Source organism: Bombina bombina, chromosome 3 (genome assembly GCF_027579735.1).
Source record: "Bombina bombina isolate aBomBom1 chromosome 3, aBomBom1.pri, whole genome shotgun sequence".
NCBI classification, from domain to species: domain Eukaryota; kingdom Metazoa; phylum Chordata; class Amphibia; order Anura; family Bombinatoridae; genus Bombina; species Bombina bombina.
Window position 1 is genome coordinate 1,099,615,207 of NC_069501.1, and position 15,126 is coordinate 1,099,630,332.

General features: G+C 35.9%; 1 protein-coding gene across 1 annotated transcript in view; it reads left to right on the forward strand.

Moving 5' to 3' along the window:
- The first annotated feature begins 3,199 nt into the window (after positions 1-3,199).
- The window catches only part of DCLK1 (doublecortin like kinase 1), a 596,478-nt gene continuing 584,551 nt past the window's right edge, over positions 3,200-15,126 (forward strand). Inside the window, exon 1 of the mRNA XM_053708444.1 lies at positions 3,200-3,575. Coding sequence (XP_053564419.1) covers positions 3,200-3,575 — 376 coding nt within the window. The remainder of the gene's footprint in view (positions 3,576-15,126) is intronic.

Sequence of the window (15,126 nt, forward strand, 5' to 3'; positions counted from 1 at the left end):
GTGAAACGCGTTGATGGACCTAGAAGAACAATTACAAAGTGAGAATATATAATTATCTACAAGGATTGCAAAGGATTCGTTGGGATTATTTGATCCACTTCCAATACTCTGCGCAGAGTTTTTTTCATTGAGACCGGACCTACATTCGACACGCATCCAGCGTTCCTGACGTCACCAGCTGTAGTGAGCCGCGCCGGACACCTGTGCCATACCCTGATGGAGGATTCAGCTCGACTAAAGAGCAGGTAGGCACCATAGAGGTGTAGCGGTCCTGCAGCGTGGTTGTCAGTAAGTTATTCCTAAAAGAAGGTATCAACTTATTCTAACAGAAACTGCCAATTACGGAACTTTCAATATCTCCATACGGGACTTTTAACACCTGTTTACTCCTATAACGGAGCCATAATAATACTTCATCCCTAGGTAGTTTGATATCTACCTCTTTCCCAAACGGAACTTTCACTGTTATAAAAGCCAAGATTCCATAGGTGGATTTACTCTTTCATATAGGGCTACTATCCCAATATAATTTTAGACTGAGCTGCACAAATAGTCAGCTATTTTTAGCTTATTTTTTATGTTTTAGCATAGAGTTTGTTACTATATATGACCGGTCATAATATCATAGTATCAGTAGACAATATTTCATTGTTATTTTAATTAAGATAAATAAATTTTATTTTGATATACATATTGCTTTGATATTTGATTCATTTTAGTTGCTTGGATATTAGATTTAAACTAGTCGCACAGGTAGACTCTGTAACATCTACACTATATTTTTATGCCACACAAAGTGTTTTCATAATATATACCTTCATAATTCATATCTCTAAATATACTAATATATATTTATAGAATATTCATCATCCCCAGAGCTGTTTAGCGCATACACACATCTCTCTTTTTCTTTGTACCAGTTCTTGCATTATCTGCTTTATGGGAGCAGATTAGTGTGTATTGCAAGGGGCAGATTTGCGCACCATATACCCAACACTTTTTTAGTTTTTCTATTCTCATACCATTTGACAAAAGCAGTACTCATTTACAGATTTGTTTGGTTTTCAACTTTTTGACAGCAGTATTCTCTGCCTTAGTTTAAATTGTACAATACAGAGTATTATTATTTCAGCATACTCTTTATTTTATATATATATTTTTTGTAATTTTAAAACCGTGTAAAAACTGGAAAAAATGTTAAACTTAAACTCTGTATCACGCATGATAACCCCTAGCAAATGATACAACTGTCAAGAAGCCAGCAATATCACTGATCTGTGAGTGCTTACACCTTCTGTTACGGGGTGTGAGAATACATGTTCCCCAAGATAGAGGCATGAAGTATGAAGAGGCGGGGCTTCAGCATATGTCACCTTTAAGGTGTTAAAATAGGAGATGAGCTTTGATGAGTGCTGCAGGGGGGGGGGCCTGTTGAGTAGTCACCATTCTATTGTACCTGTGCCCAGTGGTTTAAAGGGACAGTACACCAGAATTTGTATTGTTTTAAAAGATACATAATCCCTTTATTACCCATTCCCTAGTTTTGCATAACCAACACAGTTATATAAATACACTTTTTACCTCTGTGATTACCTTGTATCAAAGCCTCTGCAAACTGCCCCCTTATTTCAGTTCTTTTGACAGACATCCATTTTAGCCAATCAGAGCTGGCTCACTGGAACTCAACGTGTGTGAGCACAGTGTTATCTATATGACAAACGTGAACTAACACCCTCTAGTGGTGAAAAACTGCCAAAATGCCCTGAGAGAAGAGGCGGCCTTCAAGGGCTTAGAAATTAGCATATGAACCTCCTAGGTTTAGCTTTTAACTAAGAATACCAAGAAAACAAAACAAAATTAGTGCTAAAAGTAAATTGGAAAATTGTTTAAAATTACATTCTCTATCTGAATCATGAAAGTTTATTTTGGACTAGACTGACCCTTTAATGTCCCTTTAATTGGTTAAGCAGGTCGCTTTATATATATTCAGGGACATTGCTTCCTGACATCATCCAATATCATAGCTGGTAATTTCAGTGTGTTTTTCCCGTACACAAAGCCAATGTTGTATTCTAAAACATTCTGGGCTAGATTACAAGTAGAGCACTAAATATCGCTTGCATGCAAGCGATATTAGCACTCCACTGAGTAATACCAGTGCATGCTAATGTGCTCTGGTATTACAAGTAAGACGCAATGCGAACACGAGCTCTCTTTGTATTTCTAGGAAGCATTGTGCTCACAAGAGCGTGCTTCCATAGGCTCCAATGGGGGACTTGTTCTGATGCCGTCAGAGAATTACCCACCTTGCTCCCAAATTCATGGATTAGTCTGTATGAATATACAAACACCCATATCTGGCTACTTAAAAAAATACAGTAAACACATTGTAATTACAATAATTTATTTCTGCAGTCTTGCAAAAATTATTATTTGGAGTAACCTATTTGAAGTGGAAAGGCACTTTTAATGCTAATGTTTTTATAAGCAAAACCTCCATTGCTTTGCAGTTCCTTAATTGTAATCTCCATTGTGGCCAATTATGACAGATATGTGGCAGGGTTGGGCTTGTGAAGTCTGTAGTTTACACTTTAAGTTCTCAGAAATTGAAAACCCACAAATTTTAGACTTACATTACAGCAAATGAGGGCAAAATAAACAATGAAATTATAACATAATTTTTGTTTTTGTTTTCTACTACTCATAAACTAACTTTATTTGTATTACAATCTCAAAGTAATTACTGTCCCCCTTTAATTGCTTCTATATTTTAAATAAAGTGTTCATCCCCTGATTGAGCTCAATATTCTGGCTTTGGGTTTTGCACAAAAATCAGTTTCTGATTTTATAGTTCTTTTATATATTTTCTCTGTGAATCATACAAACTATCTAGGCTGCATTTAACAAAACGTGTACGGAAGCTTTTGAACTGATAACCAGCTGGATAGAGAAGTTAATTGGGGGAACTGATGAATAAACCACACAGAGTATTAGTCAGACATTTATTTTTTAAAAATAGTAACAGTGGCAAAATGGGAAAACAGGTTTTCATTACAACCCACATGAAGTGCTTTAAAGCAATTTGACAACAATTGATGCTATTTATATGTTGATAGAAATTTCTCTAAAGTGTTGATGTGAGTAATTTTCGAGTGTTCTCTTTAATTTTTTTTATTTTTATCTTAATAGAATTCCTAAGATGTCCTTCGGGAGAGATATGGAGCTTGAACATTTTGATGAGCGTGATAAAACTCAAAGGTACAGCAGAGGATCTCGGGCAAATGGTCTGCCAAGTCCTACACATAGTGCCCACTGTAGTTTTTACAGAACCCGTACTCTGCAAGCCCTGAGTTCGGAGAAGAAAGCCAAGAAAGTGCGCTTTTATCGCAATGGAGACCGTTACTTTAAAGGAATTGTGTATGCGGTTTCCCCTGATCGGTTTAGATCTTTCGAGGCTCTTCTGGCTGATCTCACAAGGGCTCTATCTGATAATGTCAATCTACCCCAGGGAGTGAGAACTATCTACACAGTGGATGGAAACAAGAAGATAATAACAATGGATCAATTAGTTGAAGGTCAGTTTAACAATTTTAGCAGTTTACAAGTCACAAGAATATATATTTGTCAGTCTAGACAAGTCCACCCTCTCACTTTTCCTCAAGGCAGCTACATTATGTCCAATTATCCATTTGCACATAAAGCAAGTATTATATTTGTGAGTCTGGTGATGGGTAGATTAATCCTTGTAAAAATAATTATTTCATGTAGGATAAATATTATATAATATCCATCACTTGATTATTTCAACAATGACTGGCTAGCTATATTTTTTGTGCCTTTATAAAATGATTTCTCTCAATACGTAATTCATAGATGTAGCACATTTAAAAATTTGAGGTTTTTGTGTAAAAAAAATATCTCAATAACAGCGCTTGCTCTGGCAAAACACAATTGACACTAGCATTAACTAGCAATAGGATTTACCAGATTTCCACACTACACCAGCCTTAGTCATTAGATGACATGGTATCTATAATGGATGATTATGATTCTATCTATCTATCTATCTATCTATCATCTGTCTATCATACATCTGTCTACTTCAGTTAAGCATTGTATGAAAATTAAGAGCTGGTATTATTAGTAGGGATTTGGTAAATGTGCTAAATGGGCAATTCGTTTGGTAGAATGTTGATAAGAATGAAAATCCATTAAAATTCTGTAATTAAATGCTATTTCCAGTTTTCGAATGTTACTTTCGTTTTTCGAATGTTCATAATTAGATCAAATATCCACATTCGAAATTTTGAATGTAACATTCGATTTATCAAATACTATTCAGAAGTTCAATAGTTCATGTGGTAGGGAATTTAGTAAATTGATACATAATAGATACAAATATATTAATTTGAATGTTTCTATTTTGAATATTGCATAATTTGCATATTACATTTAAATAGAGCATTAGAAATACTATTACAAATATATTCATTTGAATTTTTCGAATTCAAATATTGCATTCAAATTGAATATTACATTTAAAGAAAGGATTACAATAAGCATACAATGCATGCATAGCATCACACTATGTTCATGCAATTACACAAGTAAGTCTTTGTTTCAAGATTACAATTCTAGACAAAGCATCATGCTCAAATTTGTTTTAAGTACAGTCACACAGGTCTGGTCTGAACTGAACTGATGCATATATTTATTATTACTATAGTTTATTTTTTTTAACATCATCAAATTCCTTGCTGCTGGGTGTATATGTAGAGGTATAAATCTGATTGAGGGTACTCAAATCACACAGACCTCAACTTTTAATATGTAAACAGAAATTGCTTATTAATCAATTTAAAGGAACATTAAACATTAAAAAAAACACCTCTGAAAATTCTGCTTATTTGACTTCTTCCAGAAAGGCTACAGTGTCTACATCATAATTCAATATGGTAACATGTATGCAACATTCTACACAGTGATTAATTAGTTCAAAGCACAAGTTAATTTATAGCTGTTCCTAATTGAACACATCAAAGGTGCCAAATAATTTTTCAAGGGATGAACTGCTTAATGTTCAATTATTTAAACAAATATTTGGTATGCTCATCCTTTGCTGTGTATTCTTTAATTGCTGATATATGATATATATATATATATATATATATATATATATATATATATATATATATATATATATATATATATATATATATATATATATATATATATATATATATATATATATATATATACTGACTTTAATGTTGCTTTAAGGATATTTTATTTCGCTAAGATGGATGAAAGCTGAAAGCCTGGATCTGTCTGGGTTCAAGTTTGCAACCCAAATATTGCTGTAGGCAACTTAACCAACTCTAGCATTTCAGTAGCTGTATGGCACATTTTTTGTGTGGATTCTTCTTTCTGGAGAGACCATTGTCCTTTTATGGTTAATTGATGAGGTTAACATTTTGCACATAATTTGACTGTTGCCTCCATCATTTGTAGAATCTGCTGGGCGCACACTCCAACAAATGTATTAGTGAAGGCTTACTGAAATAAAATTCTTATTTAGATACACTCTCTTCCCTAAGGGGGCATTATTACCTTGTTACTCAAGTGTAAATCAATCACAGTCTCAAGGGAATTAACTAATTATTTAAATGCTAACTTTATTTACTAATAGCCTCACAGGGATTTTATGTTTATCAACAGATGTTGCTGCTGTTTCATAGGGGCGTCCTCTGAACTAACATCAATATGGCCAACTGGATCTGATTTAATTCAGTTAAAGCCATAATGCAATTATTTACCATTTTTAATTATCACTTATACATGTAAAACCATTAAGCATGTGATTGTGAAGTTTAGATCCAAACCCCTGTTGATTGTTTTCTACTTTATGAAAATGTAATTACATTTATTTTTTTTATACCTTGGACAAAGTCTTTTGGCCTACAAGATATGTTCTGACCAAAGACGGGTCAATACATTGTGCTGCTTCGATCTAAGAATAAAATGATGCCACCCAACTCTCTTTTAACTACAATCTTAGCCCAACCATAGATGGCAATATAAAATATTAAAATCAGCAGATTGAAATTTTACACAAGAGCAGGCTGATACCAAGCTTCAATTAAAAAAAATGCTAGCCAGATAATGCTCTTTCTATGCCCCCTCCCCCATTAAATGCTGTCTGGGTCCCATTGTCCTACCTGCTCCAATTATAAACTGTGGCTCTGACAGTGCATGATGTGGTAAAATAGAAAAATATGTAAACTGAATACAAAGAGCTCTTAGGGTCCCATTTATTAAAAGGTGGGCAGACAGCTTCTCAACTTGTGAAGCTGTCTGCCCACCTTCGCTACATACGGGCAGCGGATCTGTTAGTCTGCTGGGCCGTATGTATCATTTCTCACTCATTGGAGTGTGTAAAGCCCGCCACTTAATCTGCGCGACTGAAGGGGCTGTCAATCACCCAGAGCGAGCTCTCTGTGATTTCTCTCCGCCACCTTTAATGACCGATGTTTCTTACATTGCGGTAAGAAGGCTCACATATGCAAACCTACTCCACAAGGGCTCTGGAGCAGCACTCTCACTGCTTCGTACATGGAGTCCTAAAAGTCTAAAATCAGATTTAGTTCAATATCAAAAGGAGGCTTAGCAGTAGGATGGAAAATCAGGATTACTGGGACATAAAACTCAACATTTTTATTTCATGATTCAGATAGGACATACAATTTTAAACAACTTTCCAATTTACTTCTATTATCAATTTTTCTTTGTTTTTCTTGTTATCCTTTGTTGAAAAGCAGGAGGGTAAGCTCAGGAGTGTTCACTTGTCTGCAGCATTATATGGCAGCAATTTTGCAACAATCTTATGCAATAGCAAGAGCACGAGATGGCAGCACTATTTCCTGTCATGTAGTATTTTAAACATGTGCATGCTACATATCTAGATATCGTTTCAACAAAGAATAAGAAGAGAACAAAGCAAATTTGATAAAAGAAGTAAATAGGAAACTTTTTGTAAATAGTATTGTCTGTCTGAATCATGAAAGAAAAACATTGGGTTTAATGTCCCTTTCCCACTAAAGTGAGATTATCTAAAAGATCTGTCTGTTCTAGGAGGTCCTTCACAGGATTCTGGAAAGAGAAATTTTACCTTGAGACTTTGTCACTTTTCCCTAAAGCACCCTTGTTAAAAGAGAATTGCAAAATATTTTAGGTTCTAATTTAATTTAAATGGGGTTACACTGATATCTTACAGAATTGATCTTAACTGTATTGCCACCAGAGTGTTCCAAAGGGTCATGTTACTTTTATGCTAAATCCCTTGAAAGTGATGCTCATGCTCAAAGCTTTAAAAAGGGACTAGAAAATATCACATGAATATGTCTATGTAATAAATGGATATATTTTACCTCAAAATGTTTACAGCTCATAATAAAATTTTTTTAAATTATATATATATATATATATATATATATATATATATATAATGGCCAACCAGCTTCATCAGTGCTTAGTTCACACTTTGCTTTACTTTGATCTCATATGATTTCACCATAATTTTGCTCAATTTCATACTAAGGGCTCGATTTATCAAGCCCTTCGCTACCTTTGGATTTATCAAGCAGCGGTCATCAGACCGGGCAGAGTTGCACACGTTTGCAAAGGAGTGCTCAAGTGCAATGCTAAATTCCGGCAGTGGATTGCTGCCCGCCTGAGGAGCGCTCGGGCGGACAGGGGTGAATATGTCTGCCCCTGTCCGCCATGGATTGATAAATCAAGCTCTAAGGTCCAGATTATAGCTCCCACTAATTATAGCTCCCACTTGAGCATTAATTTCATTAGAAGTAAACTTTTTGGCGGTGTTGGTTTAAGCTTTTATTACGAGTTGAAAGTAAAAATGTATTGCTCTCGCACTAACACGACGCACGCAAAAAGCCGAACTTATGATGTCGTGATTACCTATTTCCCTATAGAAGTCAATGGAGAAAAAAAAAGTGAAAAAAAAACAAACCAACTCGCACGCAAACTCGATTGCATATTCTGAAGTGCGCTAACCCGACATAAAAATATGAATATTTCACATGTTCTATTTATTCATAAATGCATATTTCTATATATATATGATAGTTATTTGGTACAATATATATCTATACCTATATATGTACATGATTATATATAGGTATATATATATATATATATATATATAAATATATATACAATATATATATATATATATATATATATATATATATATATATACATACCATAATATATATATATATATACAGGAATATCTATTTAGAAATACATAAAACATATTCTGCTATGTGCAAATGTAAAATATTTACACTAAATACACAGTATAAAACATAATTTATGTAAGAACTTACCTGATAAATTAATTTCTTTCATATTGGCAAGAGTCCATGAGCTAGTGACGTATGGGATATACAATCCTACCAGGAGGGGCAAAGTTTCCCAAACCTCAAAATGCCTATAAATACACCCCTCACCACACCTACAACTCAGTTTAACGAATGGCCAAGTAGTGAGGTGATAAAATAAGGAGTAGAAAAGCATACACAAAGAGGAACTGAAAATATAATTGTACTTTTATACAAAAAATCATAACCACCATAAAAAGGGTGGGTCTCATGGACTCTTGCCAATATGAAAGAAATTAATTTATCAGGTAAATTCTTACATAATTCTTACATAAATTATGTTTTCTTTCATGTAATTGGCAAGAGTCCATGAGCTAGTGACGTATGGGATAGAAATACCCAAGATGTGGAAGTCCACAGAAGAGTCACAAGAGAGGGAGGGATAAAATAAAAACAGCTATTTCCGCTGAAAAAAATAAATAAATAAATAAATTAAAAAAAATAAGTCTCTCATAAATTTCTCATAAATTTCAAGAAAAAAAAACTTATAAGCAGAAGAATCAAACTGAGACAGCTGCCTGAAGAACATTTCTACCAAAGACTGCTTCAGAAGAAGCAAATACATCAAAAGTTGCTGCTTTGCAAGTATGATCAACCGAAGCTTCATTCTTAAAAGCCCAAGAAGTAGCGACTGATCTAGTAGAATGAGCTGTAATTCTCTGAGGCTGAGACTGTCCCGCCTCCAAATAAGCCTTGTAAATCAAAAGCTTTAACCAAGATGCCAAAGAAATGGCAGAGGCTTTCTGACCTTTCCTAGGACCAGAAAAAAACAGCAAATAGACTAGAAGTCTTCCTGAAATCATTTGTAGCTTTGACATAGTATTTCAAAGCTCTTACAACATCCAAAGAATGTAAAGATGTTTTAAGATTATTCTTAGGATTTGGACTAATAGTTACATTGTATCTATCTTAAGTTTTATTTTTATTTTACAGGCAAGTTTGTATTTATTTTAACTAGTTACAATAGTTACTAAATAGTTATTAACTATTTAATAACTACCTAATTAAAATAAAGACAAATTTACCTGTAAAATAAAACCTAACCTAAGTTACAATTACACCTAACACTACACTATAATTAAATTAATTCCCTAAACTAAATACAATTAAATACAATTAAATAAAATTATCTAAAGTACAAAAAAAACAAACACTAAATTACAAAAAATAATAAACAAATTACAATATTTTTAAACTAATTACACCTAATCTAATCCCGCTAACAAAATAAAAAAGCCCCCCCCAAAATAAAAAAGCCCTACCCTACACTAAATTACAAATAGCCCTTAAAAGGGCCTTTGCGGGGCATTGCCCCAAAGTAATCAGCTCTTTTACCTGTAAAAAAAAATTACAACCCCCGCAACATTAAAACCCACCACCCACACAACCAACCCTACTCTAAAACCCACCCAATCCCCCCTTAAAAAAAACTAACACTAACCCCTTGAAGATCACCCTACCATGAGAAGTCTTCACCCAACCAGGCCGAAGTCCTCAACGAAGCCGGCAGAAGTGGTCCTCCAGATGGGCAGAAGTCTTCATCCAGACGGCATCTTCTATCTTCATCCATCCGGCGCAGAGCGGCTCCATCTTCAAGACATCCGACGCAGAGCATCCTCTTCATCCAACATCTTCTTCAACAATGACGGTTCCTTTAAGTGACGTCATCCAAGATGGCGTCCCTTCAATTCCGATTGGCTGATAGAATTCTATCAGCCAATTGGAATTAAGGTTGGAAAAATCCTGTTGGCTGATGCAATCAGCCAGTAGGATTGAAGTTCAATCCTATTGGCTGATCCAATCAGCCTTTTACAGTTGACACATGCACGTGTCCTTGAAAGTTCTAGGACAAACATCCTAATGCTTAAAGGGACACTGAACCCAAATTTTTTCTTTCGTGATTCAGATAGAACATTCAATTTTAAGCAACTTTCTAATTTACTCCTATTATCAATTTTCTTCGTTCTATTGCTATCTTTATTTGAAAAAGAATGCATCTAAGCTTTTTCTTTGGTTCAGTGCCTGGACAGCACTTGTTATTGGTGGATGAATTTATCCACCAATCAGCAAGAACAACCCAGGATGTTCACCAAAAATGGGCCAGCATCTAAACTTACATTCTTGCAAATAAGGATACCAAGAGAATGAAGAAAATTTGATGATAGGAGTAAATTAAAAAGTTGCTTAAATTTTCATGCTCTATCTGAATCACAAAAGAAAGAATTTGGGTTCAGTGTCCCTTTAAAGTCCCTTTACAATACAGGGAGTGCAGAATTATTAGGCAAGTTGTATTTTTGAGGATTAATTTTATTATTGAACAACAACCATGTTCTTAATGAACCCAAAAAACTCATTAATATCAAAGCTGAATATTTTTGGAAGTAGTTTTTAGTTTGTTTTTAGTTTTAGCTATTTTAGGGGGATATCTGTGTGTGCAGGTGACTATTACTGTGCATAATTATTAGGCAACTTAACAAAAAACAAATATATACCCATTTCAATTATTTATTTTTACCAGTGAAACCAATATAACATCTCAACATTCACAAATATACATTTCTGACATTCAAAAACAAAACAAAAACAAATCAGTGACCAATATAGCCACCTTTCTTTGCAAGGACACTCAAAAGCCTGCCATCCATGGATTCTGTCAGTGTTTTGATCTGTTCACCATCAACATTGCGTGCAGCAGCAACCACAGCATCCCAGACCCTGTTCAGAGAGGTGTACTGTTTTCCCTCCTTGTAAATCTCACATTTGATGATGGACCACAGGTTCTCAATGGGGTTCAGATCAGGTGAACAAGGAGGCCATGTCATTAGATTTTCTTCTTTTATACCCTTTCTTGCCAGCCACGCTGTGGAGTACTTGGACGCGTGTGATGGAGCATTGTCCTGCATGAAAATCATGTTTTTCTTGAAGGATGCAGACTTCTTCCTGTACTACTGCTTGAAGAAGGTGTCTTCCAGAAACTGGCAGTAGGACTGGGAGTTGAGCTTGACTCCATCCTCAACCCGAAAAGGCCCCACAAGCTCATCTTTGATGATACCAGCCCAAACCAGTACTCCACCTCCACCTTGCTGGCATCTGAGTCGGATTGGAGCTCTCGGCCCTTTACCAATCCAGCCACGGGCCCATCCATCCGGCCCATCAAGACTCACTCTCATTTCATCAGTCCATAAAACCTTAGAAAAATCAGTCTTGAGATATTTCTTGGCCCAGTCTTGACGTTTCAGCTTGTGTGTCTTGTTCAGTGGTGGTCGTCTTTCAGCCTTTCTTACCTTGGCCATGTCTCTGAGTATTGCACACCTTGTGCTTTTGGGCACTCCAGTGATGTTGCAGCTCTGAAATATGGCCAAACTGGTGGCAAGTGGCATCTTGGCAGCTGCACGCTTGACTTTTCTCAGTTCATGGGCAGTTATTTTGCGCCTTGGTTTTTCCACACGCTTCTTGCAACCCTGTTGACTATTTTGAATGAAACGCTTGATTGTTCGATGATCACGCTTCAGAAGCTTTGCAATTTTAAGAGTGCTGCATCCCTCTGCAAGATATCTCACTATTTTTGACTTTTCTGAGCCTGTCAAGTCCTTCTTTTGACCCATTTTGCCAAAGGAAAGGAAGTTGCCTAATAATTATGCACACCTGATATAGGGTGTTGATGTCATTAGACCACACCCCTTCTCATTACAGAGATGCACATCACCTAATATGCTTAATTGGTAGTAGGCTTTTGAGCCTATACAGCTTGGAGTAAGACAACATGCATAAAGAGGATGATGTGGTCAAAATACTCATTTGCCTAATAATTCTGCACTCCCTGTAGGATGTAGCTACTGCATTCTTTTCAAGTGATTTAATATTTGGTTATCATGCCCATTTAAAGGGACAGTCTACTCCAAAATTTTAACTTTTTCAATAGATTGATAATGCCTTTATTACCCATTCCCCAACTCTGCACAGCCAACAGTGTTATATTAAAATACATTATAACATTTAAACCTCTAAATTTCTGCCTCTTTCTAAGCCACTAAGAGAGTGTTGGTTATGTAAAACTGGATAATGGGTTATAAAGGGATTATCTATCTTTTTAAACAATAACAGTTTTATACTAGACTGTCCCTTTAAACTGTTTCTTTTTAATTCTGTCTCTGACATTCTTTTGCCTAAAGCTGAAAATGATTAGCAAGCCCTGTTTCATTTATATCCTTTTGCTAAATTGGACCAGTAATAATTAGCTTGCAGCTGTATTTTGTGTTTAAATAACTAGAAAATCATCCAGCGTTTTGCATGACTATTCCATTTATTTATATGCAAAATATAGCTTCTTCCTCAAGAAACTTGCTTACTTTTGTAAACACCAATTTTATGTAAACGATTTATACATTCTCATTATTTCTAAATTCTCTTTATTCTTTATACAAATAAAAGTAATTTTTAGAATAATTAAAAAAAGTATAAAAAATAACAATGCTATCATTTTTCTCAGAAATGTCAAAAAAACCAAAACAATTAAATGTGGCACTTGATGTGTATATTGGTATTGTGGCAAAGGTTGAACGTATATACATATTTTAGAAATCATTGTCTTATATTTCTTAGTCTTAAAATAAAATAAAAATGCTGTTAAAATCTTCAATTGTTATATGATTTTTTTAAAGACTAAAACTACTATCCTGGTTTACAGTTTTAATTTTAAAACATTTACCAAGGGGCCCATTTTTTTTTTTAACTTTATTTAAAATATTGTCGACCTTTGTATTATGGTGATGCATTTTAAACAAAAACAGTGCAATTTTGAATAGAAGCATTTTTGCATTATACTTTTATTAGCACAACATGCCTGTAGTAGAAGCGGCATACGGGCATATGCTATGTCTCATTATCACAGCATGCCTGTAGTAGAAGCGGCATACGGGCATATGCTATGTCTCATTAGCACAACATGCCTGTAGTAGAAGCGGCATACGGGCATATGCTATGTCTCATTAGCACAGCATGCCTGTAGTAGAAGCGGCATACGGGCATATGCTATGTCTCATTAGCACAGCATGCCTGTAGTAGAAGCGGCATACGGGCATATGCTATGTCTCATTAGTACAGCATGCCTGTAGTAGAAGCGGCATACGGGCATATGCTATGTCTCATTAGCACAGCATGCCTGTAGTAGAAGCGGCATACGGGCATATGCTATGTCTCATTAGCACAGCATGCCTGTAGTAGAAGCGGCATACGGGCATATGCTATGTCTCATTAGCACAGCATGCCTGTAGTAGAAGCGGCATACGGGCATATGCTATGTCTCATTAGCACAGCATGCCTGTAGTAGAAGCGGCATACGGGCATATGCTATGTCTCATTAGCACAAAATGCCTGTAGTAGAAGCGGCATACGGGCATATGCTATGTCTCATTATCACAGCATGCCTGTAGTAGAAGCGGCATACAGGCATATGCTATGTCTCCTTAGCACAACATGCCTGTAGTAGAAGCGGCATACGGGCATATGCTATGTCTCATTAGCACAGCATGCCTGTAGTAGAAGCGGCATACGGGCATATGCTATGTCTCATTAGCACAACATGCCTGTAGTAGAAGCGGCATACGGGCATATGCTATGTCTCATTAGCACAAAATGCCTGTAGTAGAAGCGGCATACGGGCATATGCTATGTCTCCTTAGCACAACATGCCTGTAGTAGAAGCGGCATACGGGCATATGCTATGTCTCATTAGCACAAAATGCCTGTAGTAGAAGCGGCATACGGGCATATGCTATGTCTCCTTAGCACAACATGCCTGTAGTAGAAGCGGCATACGGGCATATGCTATGTCTCATTAGCACAACATGCCTGTAGTAGAAGCGGCATACGGGCATATGCTATGTCTCATTAGCACAACATGCCTGTAGTAGAAGCGGCATACGGGCATATGCTATGTCTCATTAGCACAGCATGCCTGTAGTAGAAGCGGCATACGGGCATATGCTATGTCTCATTAGCACAACATGCCTGTAGTAGAAGCGGCATACGGGCATATGCTATGTCTCATTAGCACAACATGCCTGTAGTAGAAGAGGCATACGGGCATATGCTATGTCTCATTAGCACAACATGCCTGTAGTAGAAGCGGCATACAGGCATATTCTATGTCTCATTAGCACAACATGCCTGTAGTAGAAGCGGCATACGGGCATATGCTATGTCTCATTAGCGCATCAGGATTCAAACTCCATGCCTGTTTAGAGAGCTGACAGTGCTGTGTATTGCATCAGTGAAGACGTTCTGAGAATGTATGGTATTTGAATACTGATGAATAGGGTGTATGTGCTGAAAAACATTAATAATTTTTACTATAAGTATTTTTGCTAATAAATATACAATACACAAACAATACACACCACCGTCAGCTCTCTGAGCTTGAATACGGGTACACGGGCCTTTTATAACCTTTTTATACCAATTTTTTAAAAATAATTTTTATTAGATAGTGTTGTTATGAGTGTAATTGTACTTTTAAATGTATTTTTAAAGGGGTTTTTTTGCAACTTTTTATTTGAGCACAACAGTAAATCAGATTTCTTAGGTCGTGCTAACCCATTGCGTGTTCAATGAAATTTGCACTTGAGTGAACGCAATTACATTCAACTTGTAATACGCGTGCACA